The sequence below is a fragment of the Trichosurus vulpecula genome, chromosome 4, assembly GCF_011100635.1.
Source record: "Trichosurus vulpecula isolate mTriVul1 chromosome 4, mTriVul1.pri, whole genome shotgun sequence".
Taxonomy (NCBI): Eukaryota; Metazoa; Chordata; class Mammalia; order Diprotodontia; family Phalangeridae; genus Trichosurus; species Trichosurus vulpecula.
Window position 1 is genome coordinate 3,639,929 of NC_050576.1, and position 14,350 is coordinate 3,654,278.

A 14,350-nucleotide genomic window follows, 5' to 3' on the forward strand; every position below is an offset into this window, starting at 1 on the left:
GCTGGAGGGGCGGGGCCTCGGGGAGCGAGCCTGGGGCTGGAGGGGCTGGCGGGGCGGGGCCTAGGACCGCCGAGGGGCGGGACTGGCAGGGCCTTAGAGCGGAATGGAGGAAAGAGGAGTGAGGCGGGGCCTAACAGGGGGCGTGGCGCGGGCTCCGCCCCCAGGTCCTCTCGTCCTCCACATCCCTTCCTCTCCAGGCAGTTCCGCCGTGGATTTCCTGACCCCTGGGAGCTGAGGGGTGCAACCCTGGGAAGGTGAGCGGCCAGCGGCCTCGGGCGTCTCTGGGCTCTCTCGCGCGCGCTTCTGCGGCTCCCAGCCGGGGCCTGGCACAGGACTGGGTAAGGAGCGGGGCTTCCAGAGGCCAGGCCGGGCACACGTTCCCCCGCCCCCTCCTCCTCCCCCCCAGGTCAGGGACTTTCCTTCTCCTCTTGGCCTTTCTCCCCTCCCCCCTTGTCTGCTCCGGAGCTGGGGAGCACGTGGCTGGGGGCGGGTCAGCCCGGCCCCTCCCCCTACAAGTCCAGCCATCGGCATGCATTAGCGGCCTGTGGTGTACCAGGCACGTGCCCTGTCCGCAGGGGCCAGACCAGGGCTCCGAGAGGGCGGGCAGCGCGCACTGGCTTCGGCCACGGGTTCTGCCAGGGTAGGGGTGCTCGGCTGGAGACCCCCGGGGGGGTCAGTGGCAGCAGGGGCACGCCAGGTGGGGTGGGGCCGCGAAGCAGGAGGAGCAGTGGTCTCATCTGTAGGTGGTGCTAGGCACAGCGCTGGGGGCGGCCGGCTCTAGGACGTTACTTTGGTTATAGAAGGTTATAGACCAGACCCCGTTACGGGGAGCAGGGTGCTCAGTCCCAGATCCACGCCCATCTCCCCAGGGGGCCCCCCTCGCCTGCCCTTGGGTTTGGTTCTGAGGCTCCTGGGGAGGCACCTGACTGTGTGCTCCCTGCCCCGCCTCCGCCCCACCCCTCCCTCTCGTAGGACCTTGGACAGGGGAAGCTCCAGGGCCACCTCGCCCTTTGCCTTGGGGCGGTCTCTACCCTGGGGAGTCAGGTTCCTAGGCTGGACCCTGCTGCCGTCCAGGCTGTCTCCTCTGGCTGGACAGGTGGTGAGTGACCGCTCGGAGCCACGTCGGCCCCACGCTCAGCCGGGGGTCACTCTCCGGGGGCAGTGGCTCCCTCCTGGGCTGTGGCTGTGGCGGGAGGATCCCTGCAGACCGTCCTGTTTGCCTCATTTGCCGCTGGCAGCCCCATGTTTCCGGCTCCTCCTGGAGACTGGAGCTGAGGGGAGGGGCAGCCTCCGGGTCCTCTGACCAGCCAGCCTTATACTTCCTAGCCTGGTGTGCTCTGTGCCTCAGTTTCCCCATCTGTCAAGCGGGGCTCCTATGAGCTCTTTCATCCCAAGTTGTTGGGATGGCCCCGTGAGAGCAGCGCGGGGACCCCCCCGAGGACCAGGCTGCTGACCACGGGGAGGGTCATTCCCAGGGTCAGCGAGGGAGGATGGGGGGGGGTCTCCGGCCACAGCCCTCCCCTGGCTGGACGGTGCTCTGGGTTGGGAGGGCAGGGTGCTTGGGGCCGCTGTATTCAGTGGTGCTTTGTGTTTGCACATCTCCTCTGCCCCCTAGTCTAGGACAGCCTAAAGCAGGCCGTCTGTGCCAGGGCTTCCCCCGCCCAGGCGCTCTTCCTGCCCGGGCCTCACCCTAAGGCTCTGCCCTCGTAGCTGAGACCTCTGTGAGTGACAGCCCCCCCCCCCAAGGGGCACAGGACACAGCGTCTGACCGAGGATCTGCCCCCCAGACCGCCATGGCCGCCCGGCAGAAGCTGATGAGAGCCATCCGCGTCTTCGAGTTCGGCAGCCCCGAAGTGCTCAAGCTGCAGGAAGTCCCTGTGCCCGAGCCGGGGGCAAATGAGGTGGGCAGGGCTGAGAGCCGGGAGCCTCGGGGTCACCGGGGAGCAGGACCCCTCGCCCCCGGGCGTAGGACACGGGAGGGTCAGGGAGGGTCAGGCCGGTGCCGTACATAGGACGCGCCGTGTCCGGTCCTGCATCCCACGAACGCTGTGCCCGCAGGTCCTGATCAAAGTCCACGCATGCGGGGTCAACCCGGTGGAGACGTACATTCGCTCCGGGACCTACAGCCGAACCCCGACCCTGCCCTACACGCCGGGCTCGGACGTGGCAGGGGTCGTGGAAGCCGTGGGCAAGAGCGTGGGCAGCTTCAAGGTAGCGTGAGGGCCGCCTGTTCCCCAGGCACCTTCACCCCCTTCCAACGCTCCTGGTCCTGCCCGGGCGTCCTGGTGCCTCCCGGTCCTGGGTGCTGTCCAGTCTTCAGAACCACTCCCTCCGAAGGCCCCGGCCAAACCCCGTGCTGGCCACTGTCGCCCTCCCGGGCTTTCCAGCCTGCCCTCATTGGGGGAGCTCGGGTGCCGAGGGGCAGCGCCGGAATGGCCACCTGAGGGACCAGGACGGACAGAAGCAGGAGGGGGCTGTGGGCCCAGGGTTAGGGCAGCCGGGTGGGGCTGGGACTCCGGGGCTCCGGGGCTGGGTTCCGAGGCTCTCACAGCTCATGGACAGACTGAAGGTCCCTGAACTCCCGTGGGAAATGCCAGCTGTCCTCTGCTGAGCAGGGGCAGGGGCTTCGGCAGACCCTGCTCTGTCTGCTGGACCTTCCTCTTCTCAGAGGCAGGAGCTACTAGTCTCCGTGTTAGGTGTCCCTCCTCTAGCAGCAGGTCCTGGGTACCGGGCACCCTCTAACCCAGCATGGCACCTGGGGTTGGTCATTGCTTTAGGGAACTCCCAGGGGGGACATTCCCTCTGCAGGCACAGGCTAGTGCCCTCTCTGCAGTGTAGTCCTGGGGAGGCCTTGACAATGAGATGGTTCTGGAGGGCGTGGGGGGAGGGGGGACAGTGCCTCCATTCTGACGCTTGGGTGGACCCAGTTTGTCTGGAAGGGTCTGCCTTCCATTCGGCCACTGGGCATTCTTTGAGCAAGGCAGTAGTTGGAGCCTTAGGAAGGCAGTTTTTGCCCAGGGCACTCTTGGGCATGGTGGGTAAAGAGCTGGGTTTAAGGACTGCCTCTGGGATACCCTGGGAGGGTCACTGGACCTCACCATGCTTCCTGGGGCTGAGAGGCCCAGCCTGGCCTTGGCTACAGGTTTGGACTTTGCATCCTCCACCTTTGAAAAATAAACGGATGAGCAAAACCACGGCCGTCTTCTCCTGGATCACACCTCTCACCCCTGTGCCTGGGATGCCCTCATCTGCCCTCCGATGCCCTCATCTGCCACCCCTGCCCACCCACCCAGGATGCCCTCATTCCCCACCCCTTATCCCCGTATCTACCACCATGCCCCCAGCTGTGAAGGATGCAGCCTGTCCCAAATCCCTCATGCCTTCTCTCCCTTTTATCTTTTCCAACAGAAAGGAGACAGAGTTTTCACCACCAAAACAGTCACAGGTGGGTATGCTGAGTACACCACCGCCCAGGACCACACTGTTTTCCCACTGCCAGAGAATATGGACTTCGGTCAGGGTGCCGCCATTGGGATCCCCTATTTCACAGCCTTCCGTGCCCTGATCCACAGGTGAGGGGGGTGGGGCTTGGCAGCTCTCCTTTTAAACATTTGTGAAGTGCTCTTCACAATCCCCACCCCAGGGACTTCTGAGAAAGGCTGGGATTTGAACCCAGGTCTGGGGAGGCCACAGGCGACATTTTTGCCCAGTCTGGATAGGCATCCTTTGGCCACGACCCTGTGGCCTCTGCTCCCCAGAGGGCCAGGCCGGTGTCTCCTGTGCCCAGAGCGCTCACCGCCTCTGACTTGTTGAGCAGGGTCCCCATCCTTTTTGCTGCAGCCACAATTGAGATGCCTGCCTGTGGAGCCTAGGCAATTGAGAGCCAGGCAGACTCTGGTTCAGGTCCTGCCTCAGATCCCTGCTGGCTGCGGGGCTGTGGCCTCTCTTAGAACCATAGGACTGGACGTCAGGCGATGGGGGCTCTCAGTCCACCCTGCTCCGGGCTGTCCGGGCACAGTGGCCTGGCCTCCCCAACGAGCCCCCTAATGGCCGTTGGGCTCCATGTCTGGGGAAGAGGGATGGGCTGGGCTGGGGCCCAGCAGAAGGTCATCAAGGCTGTGCTCCCTGTTCCAGTGCTCGGGCCAAGCCTGGAGAGAGCGTCCTCATTCACGGGGCCAGTGGAGGAGTAAGTATTCTCCGGAGGGTGACTCGGTGACTTTCTGGGAGCTGGTGCCAGTTCATGCTAGAAGGACCCCACCTCGCCTTTGCCAGTGGACCAGGAGAGGTGGGTGGTTGAATGGGAAGCCCCCATGCCCAGGTCGAGTGCGGGCACAGATTCTTCCTGGGCCTGGTGCTTTCCTTTGATTACCGAGGCCTTGTCGTGCCCCTGTCCTGCCTCCTCAGCTTCTTGGGGTGGTGGCCCTCCTTGCCTAGAGGACAGTTGGATGCTCCATAGACTCTGTAGCTGTGGCCAATGTAGGGAGGTGGGTCTTGGGCTACACTTTGGCTCCGTGGGCATTTCTTCTTTTCCATGGAGAGAGGCAGTGGGAAGAACAGATTGATGACATAAAAAGATTAACTTGATTTTTTAAACCTCACTGGCTGAGGTGTCAGTGGGGGGTTAAGTGGTAGATGAGGCCTGGCTGCGCCTGGCTCCCACCTTGCCTCTGGCTTGGCCTGGCCTCACTATGTGACCTTGGCCAAGGTGCTGACTCTTTAGGTGCCTGGGGAGCTCTAAGAGTATGCTCACAGGATCTTTGCAGATTGCCTCACTGATCAAGGGCGGGGCTTTGCTCGGGGCGGGACCGCCTCCTGCTCCAGTGCAGTCAGAGGTTGGGCTATCTGAACAAGCCTGACAGCTGGGCCTCTAAGGTAGGGCAAGAAGACACTGAGGGCCCTTCAGCCTTTGCCCTGGATAGTTCCAGCGCCTTCTGGCATGTTCACTTCCTGGCCTACCTATGGCTTGCCTGCCGAGCCATCATGAGGCTCCTGATAGTGTGGGCTCCCCATGCTTGGCCACTTGTGTAGACGGCTGGCAAACTGGCTTAGTGTGCATGGATTCAGAGAAGGGCTCCTTGAAAAAGAGCCCCAGGAGCCCCACTGGCACCAGCTAGTAGAAGGAGCCCTCCACCTCCCAGAATTGGGGAGACAAGATTTAGCATCTTCTGACAGAATGCCGCCAGGGTCCTTGCTCCTGGTACCAGCTCACTCGACTCGGGCAGCTGCCTTCCCAGCACCAGGCTGATAACGATCGACCAGGAATCGTGTCAAACCCCCCATGTCCATGCCTTCCCCCAGGGTGACCAGGCAGTGTCCACAGTGCCCAGTCTGCTGTCAGATGCCTTCGGTGCTGCCGAAGGGATCCGAAGTGGCTTAGCCAGGCATCCCTATTCTATTGCCCCAGGCTGCTCGGAGACCATTGGCTTTCAGAGCCTGTGCTCCTTCTGAACTTGGTGCCTCAAGAAAAGGGGTGGCAATTTCCCCTGTGGGAGGCCCTGGTGGCAGGCTCTGTGTGGTTGAGAAGGTTTAATTGGTTTATTTGATGGATAAGCCATATCAAGAGTACCCCGTCTCTGACTCCCTTAGTTGGCTGTTTGAAGGTGAATTAAATACACCTTGGAATGGCCAAAACACATCCAATAGCCCCAGTTAAACTGTCCTGGGCTGTGAGAGAGCTCACATTGGTGTTTTCTGAATGAAACACAAATCTGAGTAGGAATGGGAGGAAAGAGCTTAGCACAAATCCCTGTTATCCCCAGCACCCTTGTGGAAGGCCTGGCCCCTGAACAGCAGTGTTAAAAGCAGACGCCAGCCACTGTTTCTGAGCTGGTTGTCAGCTAAATCCCTTGGATGACAATGGCAGCGAGGTTAGGCTGGGGAGGGCCTGGTGCGGGAAGCCACATCGCTGGCACTGGAGCGGCACCTGGCTCGGCGTACCTGACTCGGTTGTCTGGCTGCTGCAGCGGCTCGCTGCCTCCACTGACTTCCAGCTTCTCAAGGGCTATCTGGACGGGGCCGACATTGGAACCTAGGCTGCCTAGGGAAGCCTGTGCTTGCATCATTGGACGAGGGCACTCCACTCGATGTGGCTGCCCAGCAAGGGGGGGACAGGTGAGGTGGCCCAGGCTGGGGTGACCAGGTGACCCCATTGGGCTCACTGGAACAAGAGAGACCTGCCCCCCACCCCTGCCCCGGAACTCCTTCTAAAGAGAGAAAGTAGAGGCTATGCATAAGACTCCTTGTAGTGTCTGGAGGCAGAGGTCCTGTGTTCAAGCTGTGCCACCTTGCAGAAGGCCTGCATTTCCCAGACCTCAGTCTCCTCGGGTGTGAGAGTCGTTTGGGTCAGACGGCTTCCTCAAGCCCTTGCAGTCCTAGGCCTGTGACGCTGGGACCTTGGACGAATCACTGATCCTACCTGGACCTCGTTTGCTCGGCTGAAGGTGAATGGTTTGGGCCGGACAGCCTTTGAGGCCCCTTTGGGCTTTACATCTGTGACCTCGATGAATAGTGGTGATGATGACTAACGCTGGTGTTAAGCCGACTATGCCAGGCTCTGTGCTGAGTGGGTTTTATAATCACCGTCTCTTTGGATCTTCCCAACAGTCCTGGGAGATGGGTTTTGTTACTGTCGCATTTTACAGTTCAACAAACTCAGGCAAACAAGGGTAGGCGAAGGGACGTAAGCATCTAAGGCTAGATTTGAACCCTGGTCTCCTTGGCTCTAGGCCTGGTGCCCTGTGCGCTGCACCCCCATCCCACTTGCTAGGGATATGATTCTGTGACCTGTGTGACCTTGGGTGCATCACTAATCCCAGACCTCCCGTCTTGGATGATCTTTGCCCTAGATCTGTGGTCCAGGGCTCACACGCTGTCCCGTTTCTGGCCCCATGCCAGCTCGTGGGGTGCCCGGGGCAGGGAGCAGCCCTTCAGCTCACCGTGGAGTGTAGGACCAGACCTTCATCACCACCCTGCCTGTGTTGGGAGGGTGGGCATGTGCCTCCCTGAAGCTCCCAGGGCAGGGTCCCCAGGAGGCAGGGTCTTGGTGGGTCCAGCCCCCGTCAGCTTTTGTGTCCGCCTCCTGTGCACTTCCCTTGGCCTGCTTCCTGCGCAGAGGCCTCTCGACCATAAGCCCCTAGAGGATGGGCATCAATAGGAAGTAAGGAAGCCGAAGGAAAGAAACCCAACCCGGCTTTTCCCCCAGGTTGGCATAGCAGCCTGCCAGATCGCCAGGGCTTACGGCCTCAAGGTTTTGGGCACGGCCGGCACGGAGCATGGGAGAAAAATTGTTCTGAAGAACGGAGCCCACAAGGTCTTTGATCACCGCGAGCCTGGCTATGTGGATAAAATCCAGGTGGGTGAGAGGGAGGGTGTCACGTGTGCTCCTGAGGCAATGGCTGACTGGCTTCTCTTTGTGTCCTAGCATGTAGCACATAGTGGGTATAGTGGTGATAATGGTAGCTGGCATTTATACGGCTCCTACTGTGTGCCAGGCCCTGTGCTCAGCATATCCCAAGGGTTATCTCCTTGGTCCTCGTGACATCCCTGGGAGGCGTGTGCTCTTATTATCCCCACTTTATAGGAGAGGAAGCTGAGGCAGGCAGGTGAAATGACATTTCTAGGGTCACACGGCTAGCCAGCATCGGAGGCCGGATTCTGTGCTGCCTAAACAAATGCTTATTCTCCTCACCTCACCCTCTGCTTGTCCCCCGGGGACTTCAGGAAGCTCTCTGGGAATGGGAGGGTGGCAGCGCGATGACTCTGCTGCTTTGTCCAGTAACATGGGAGGGCAGTGAGTGGGCCGCTGCTGCGGAGGCTGGGGCCTCGTGGCCTGGCCTGTGTATCCATCCTCCTCCATCAGCGCGCCCAGAGCACAAGGCTGGACTCATCTATCCAAAGGGAGGAGGCTTCTCTTTTGGTGCCGGGTGCTTGAAATGTGAGCTAGGGGCGTGCCCTCAGACCTGACTGAGCCTTGTTTTCCACATCGGCCAAATGGGTCCTGATTTCTCACCTGTCTCATGAGGCTGAGAGGCTCCAACTAGATGCTGTCAGCAGTAAGGCTCCGCCAGGCCTGGGTTTGGGAGGGGGCGATTCCGACACCGCGGGCCCCCCCCCCCCCCCAGACTTTGGTGAGTCTCTGCATCCTCTGTCCTTGGTGCTTGGCCAACCCAGTGACCATCGCGCCATTATATGGGTCACTGTAATGTTGGGGTGCATTAGTAATCAGAGCACTTGTGATGTAGGAATACGTTGGGGAGAACGGAGTGAACGTGATCATTGAAATGCTATCAAACATCAACCTCCAGCATGATTTGCACCTTCTTTCCTACGGAGGCAGGGTCATAGTGAGTACTTGGGCTCCCTGGAGGACACAGTTCAATCCTCGCCCCACCCCCCAGCCTCATGCTGAGCCCCCTTTGATGTGAACCCAAATTTGTGCCCCAGATTGTTGGCTCCAGGGGCCCCATAGAAATAAACCCCCGGGACACCATGAAGAAGGAAACTAGCATCATTGGAGTCTCCTTGTATTCCTGCCCCAAGGTAAGTGCCCCAACCCCTGTCCATGTGATCCCCGAGCGGGGCTCTCAGTCCATCTTCTGTCCTGGACCTGGGCAGATGGTCTGCAGAAGAAGCCTGTGGATCCCTTCCCAAAATGCGTCCCAATCCACTGGGTTGTGAAAGAGCCCAGGCAGAGGAGGAGCAAGTTCTCAGTGTCCATGGGCCCAGGCCAAGTCCTCTCATGTGGCACCCAGAGGATGTTGAAAGCAGTTCTGCACCCCCATGCCCAAACATCTGAATGCCTTCAGGATTCCTGTGTTCCTTTACCTCTGGTAATGCTTTTAGGAAGTGCTTGTGAGGACGGCACTAAATCTTTATTTTTCCACAGGATGACTTCCTGCAGTCTTTGGCTGCACTGCTGGCTGGCATGGAGACGGGCTGGCTGCAGCCGGTGGTCGGGCCTCACTACCTGCTGGAGAACGCTGCGCAAGCCCATGAAGACATCATCAAGAGCCAGGGGGCTTCAGGAAAGATGATTCTGGTCATGACCTGATATTGCCCAGTCCAGTGAGGACTGTGGCTGCAGTGAGAGGCTCTTATTCCCCTTTTGAGCTTGTGGGCATCAGGCATGCGTGTGGCATTGCACCTTCTCTACCCCTGGGACCCTACAGGCTACCTATGCTTTGCCATTGTAGGCCTTCATCAATAAAGTAGATTATTAACAGAGGCTCCCAGTGTGTTTTTGCTACTCTCCAGGGGGTTGGAAGTCCAGACCTTGACCTCGAGGTATTACTGCTCAGTCATGTCAAATGAACAGGGCTACGTGGACAACATCTCAACTCCAGAAGTCCCGGGGGCTTAGTCTGGATCTTTGCTCCAGGCCAAAGGGGAAAAAAAGTGTCCAGAAAGAGGAAGGGCTACCAGCATCCAGGACAAAAGGGAGAGAGGCCAGGGTGGAGGCTACCAAAAAAAAAAAAAGGCCCAAACTGGGTGAGGAGGAGGTTGATAATTATTTAAAAAAAAAAAAAAGGGTTCCACATGATTGCTTATAAATGTGTCCAGCAAGATTCTCGTTCCAGCTCCAATGTTCTGGGCACGTCCCTCGTTCCCTCCAGGTACTCCTGGTCAACCCTCACATACTTTGTGTACCCATAAAGGCCTTCTTCATGTTAAGACTGTTGTCCTGCATCCACGGCCTAACACGTTCAAAGGAAAGACATTTGCCAAAGAGGGAGATCTGTAGGAAATAAAAGGGGAGGTGAAGCTAATCAGTCTAAGACACCAAGAAGTAATAAAAGAATAATACAAAGTATCAGGAAAAAAAAAAAAAAAAACAACTGATCTGGAGAACAGGTTGAGGAGAAATAACATAAGAATAGTGGGACTACCTGAAGAGTACAATTAAAGAAAAAGAGTTTGATACGCCATCGCAAGAAATCATCAAGGAAAATGGCCCTGGATTCTAGAACAGAAAAAGCAGAAATAGAAGAAAAATCCACTGATCATCACCCGAAAGAGATCCCAGAAGGAAAGCCTAATATCCCAGCCAAGTTTCGCAGCTCCCAGATTGAGGACAAAATACTTCAAGCAACAAGAAAAAAAAAGACCAAACATCATGGAACTATAATAAGTGTAAGGAATATAGGTCTTGGAATACTATGTGTCATGGAGCAAAAGAGATAACAGCCCAGCAAAGTTAAGTATGATACTGAAGGAAAACAAACAGCCATTTTACAAACTGAAAGACTTGCAGACATTTGTGACAAAAACAGCAGAACTTGAGGGGAAATTTGACAGCTAAGATCCAGGAGAAATGTAAGGCAAACATTGAAGACCAACCATAAGGGACTCAGTAAGGTCAAATGGTTTACTTCTTATATGTGGAAATGATGTCAGTATCATTATTTGGGCAGCTTGAAAGAAGGGCTTGGGCTGAGCCGAATACAATGGGGAGATTCTAAAAAAACATGTAGGGAGAGACAAAAAGGAGTAATCTCATACGAATGAGGTATAAAAAGAAGGACTGATAGAGAAGTTGGGGGGGAGGGCAGGTAGAATTGGAACCCTAATCCCCTCGGGAATGGGTTAAAGAGGGAACAACATAAATCTAGAAGGGTATCGAGGTCTTCTAAATTGAGAAAGAAATAAGGGGGCAAGGGGATAAGGGAGGGACTCAGAGGGGTGGGTAGGTTAAGGAATAGGAGGACCAGGTAGTAGGTAGAAGTAAAGCAGAGGAGTGATGAAGGATAGGGTAAATAGGGTTAGAAGGACAGTGTGGAAAAACAGGAAGGAGGAGAACACAAGTAATTGTAGCTTACAATGTGAATGGGATGAATTTACCCAGAAAATGGAAATGGATAGCAGACTAAAAATTTGAACTCAACAATATGTTGCTTTGAGGAAACACTATAAAAATGCGAGAGAGAGAGCGAGAGAGAGAGAGAGAGAGAGAGAGAGAGAGAGAGAGAGAGAGAGAGAGAGAAGGCCAGAGTAGAATTTGTTATGTAAAAAAGCATGGATAGTAATCATGATCTTAGACAGAGTTAAAGCTAAAATAGATTTAATCAAAGAGAAAAATAGAGAAACCAAACAATGTTTCAGCAATATTATTTAGTATTGTTTTAGACCATTTAAAATTATTGGATAGTATAAAATACATGAGAGTATACCTGCTAAGATAGACGTAGGAACTGTATGAACATAAACATAACAAACATTTTATACAAATAAAGATCTAGATAACTGGAGAATATTTATTGTTCATGGGTAGGTAAAGCCAATATAATTTTAAAAATGGCAGTTTTACCTAACTAATCTATTCAATGATATCCCAATTAAATTACTGAAAAAAAATTATCTTACTGAGTTAGAAAAAAAAAAGTTCATTTGAAAAGATAAAAGGTCAGGAATTTAGATGCAAAGGAAGCAGATTCAGCAGTATCCGATGTTAAACTATATTATAAAGTGAGAGTATTGTCAAAGTATGAAATGGATAATTTTGATTACTTTAAATTAAGATTTTCTTGTATAAATAAAACCCATGTAGCTTAGGAATAGAGGGAGTGCAGAAAACTGGGGAAAAAAAATTTCATAGACAATCTCTTAGATAGAATGTGACTAGGCTGGAATGTTGATGTGGTATAGGAAATGATAAACTTAGATTTAGAAGAACATGGAAAGATTTGGACCAATGAAGGAAGGTGCCATCCACCTTCAGAGGAGCAGACGATAGGAAGAAATAAGCACAGTACAGTCTTGTGTGTATGTGCCTGTTTATAGGGATCTGTGTGTCTGTATCTATCTTTCTGTAGCCCTGTTTAATGATACCCTTCTTTAGGGTGGCGGTGGGGGGGAGGGAGAAAAAAATAAAATAAAAAGTGCCCAGCACAGAACAAAAGAAAACCTACAAGGGAGCAAGGAAAAGCTGGGCAGCCTTGAAAATAATGTCCAGCATTTATTAGATAGGTTTTCCTGAAATAGAGATTGTTTTGTATTGAATCCTCTCTTATGCTCTGTTGTGCACATGGCAATGTTCTTTTTTTTCTTTTCTCATTTTTATTTGAGTTGAAAATTTAAAAAAATTTTTAAAAATCACCAGAAAAAAATAAAAGGGGATGTGTTTCTAGAGGACTGACAGTTCTGGAAGGTCCTTTGCAATCCTCGATGCCTGAGGGGCCTCACTGGGGGTCTGGGATCAGATAATTCGTCATTGGGGAACACTGAAGACAGTGAATACAGATCCTGCACAACAGAGATCACATGCATTGGAAGCTCATTTCCACTTGACTTGGAGAGCATTGCCCAAGACCATGATCTGACCATTGTCTCAACTCGAGGAGAGATCTGGCCTCTGGGGGAATGATGTGAGGAGGTGGGGCCGGGTCACCCCCTGCCCCAAATGTCCTTCCAGCTGCAGCTTCCTGGACCTGCCAGCCTCTTACACTCTCCTGAATCATGTCCGCCCTGAATTCCTGGGTCATTTCTCAAAAACCCTTAATTTAAGGAGCACTGTGTCATTCTTGCATTCAGACAACCACTTCCAGCATTGTGATGCCTGACCTTCTGAACCCTAGAATCTGCTTTTTTTGAGCTCCAGTGCCTTGTTAGCCATCCCCATTTGTGCATATTCTAATCCATTTCGGCCTCTGGAAACTGCGGCATTTAAAATCCTCAACCCCCACGTCCCCAGCCTTGACCCTTGATGACATCCAAGTTTCATTCCCCAAGTGCCTTCTCTCAGAAATAAATCCTTGCCCATGTGAAGCAGCGAATTATCTTCCTCCCTGGCTGTGGCCCACACTCCACCAGGATGCTCTCTCTTGAAGTAGGGATTCCAGCAGATTTCAGGAGATTGGTGCATCCTCCAGGACCACACTTTGCTGCTATTTCAAAAGAAGCGAAGAAAGGAGACACTTCCTCCCAAAATGGGAGACTAAAAGAATGAGCTCTCACACCTAGCAGTCTTCCGACATGTGAGGAAATACCCCAGAAGTTTATGGAATGACATGGAAGTAGAGCCCGACTCTTCTTGTCTGACAAGGTCCTTTGCCTTTTTAGGATGATGGAACCTCATTAGTTAAAGTGCCTCAAACCAGTCTATTGGAGGTTGTCCTCTTCCAGGGCCTGACACCAAGCTGTGTCTTCCACGTGTGCTAAACAACCCTTGCTACGTGTGCAAAAAGAGAAGACTGACCTATTTTTTCTCCTCAGAGAGATTCCTCCAGCCAGAAGAATTTACCTCTTCCTGGTAAAATAGGGTATGAATTCTGCTCAAGGGAAGCAGAAATAATAAATATGAACAGCTTGCCTTAAGAGTTTAATATGAACATTCAAAATAAGTATCTGTGATTTCTGATTAAATCTTTGAGTACATATATTTATCTTTAATCACATTTCTATGTAATTGTATGCACACACATTCATAATTAGTTGTTGCCTAGAATGTTTTCTAATTAACTTTAAACTGTTAATTTATGGTTTATTCTGGTGACATGATCTGGAAGAAATTGCCCTGTATTAGTATTGAATGGATGGCATCAGGTCGGTTGTTTTCTTTCTTTGGATTCCTTAATGTGTTTTTCCTGTAATAATGTGAAAGCAAGTTCATGTCCGTGCTTTCCATCACCTTCTGAAAATGGGAAAGGATATTTTACTGTGAGTATTATGTTCTTTGGGACTACCTCGTTCACCTTTGTGAGATATTCCAAGACCGTCTTAGGATGATGAGAGAATGTGGGTTTTTTTGGCAGAAGCAAATGGGGGACCTTGCTGAGCCTGCTTTTCTGTTCCACAGTGACACCACCCCGATATCTCATTTTCTTCTAGCAGGAGGACTTGTCACCCTGATGTCTGGGAGAGCTTCTGTTGTCCCCACTTTTCCTCTGTGGAAGGGACATTTCTATCGTTTTTTCTGTGTCCCCTGAAAGCTGCATGCCATCTTGAGAGTGTGCTATCAAATCTTCCAAGATGCTGTGTGGAGCAGTAGATGGTGGCCTTGGAGTCAGAAAGAGGCTTTTTCCAGGCCCACCTCCAACATCTTGCCTGTGTAACTAAGCAAGTCACAGCTTCTCCACTCAACTCCAGGGGGAGGAGGTTCTTGCCTTTTCTTCTGTCAGGGCCCCCTTCAGCAGGCTGGGTAGAGAAGGAAATGGCTAAATTGAGGGTGGTACAGAGTTGAAAGAGGAAGACAGGAGGAGTGTGGGATGATGAGAGAAGGAAGTAAAAGTGCAGAGATGGATGAATGTCTGGTGAGTGGGACACAGTGACTGAGTTGTGATGGGACCTCCCAGAAGCAAACCCTGCATCCATTACCAAGGGATGGCCATCTTCCCTTTGGCCTCATTTCTCCAAAGTT

The 14,350-nt window shown here is 53.4% G+C and overlaps 1 protein-coding gene across 6 annotated transcripts; it reads left to right on the forward strand.

Moving 5' to 3' along the window:
- The first annotated feature begins 156 nt into the window (after positions 1-156).
- On the forward strand, positions 157-9,223 carry CRYZ (crystallin zeta). Of its 6 annotated transcripts, none has more exons than XM_036755397.1 (10): positions 157-338; positions 973-1,099; positions 1,788-1,901; positions 2,059-2,211; positions 3,409-3,572; positions 4,135-4,186; positions 7,202-7,351; positions 8,241-8,342; positions 8,443-8,538; positions 8,885-9,223. In XM_036755397.1, the coding sequence occupies exons 3-10, from the start codon at positions 1,794-1,796 to the stop codon at positions 9,047-9,049; spliced, it is 990 nt and encodes a 329-aa protein (XP_036611292.1). In that variant the 5' UTR covers positions 157-338; positions 973-1,099; positions 1,788-1,793; the 3' UTR covers positions 9,050-9,223. The 6 variants fall into 6 exon arrangements, with proteins under 6 accessions (XP_036611292.1, XP_036611290.1, XP_036611291.1 ...); XM_036755395.1 differs by having other exon boundaries at positions 184-338; positions 1,711-1,901; XM_036755396.1 differs by lacking the exon at positions 973-1,099 and having other exon boundaries at positions 184-338; positions 1,711-1,901.
- The last annotated feature ends 5,127 nt before the right edge of the window (positions 9,224-14,350 follow it).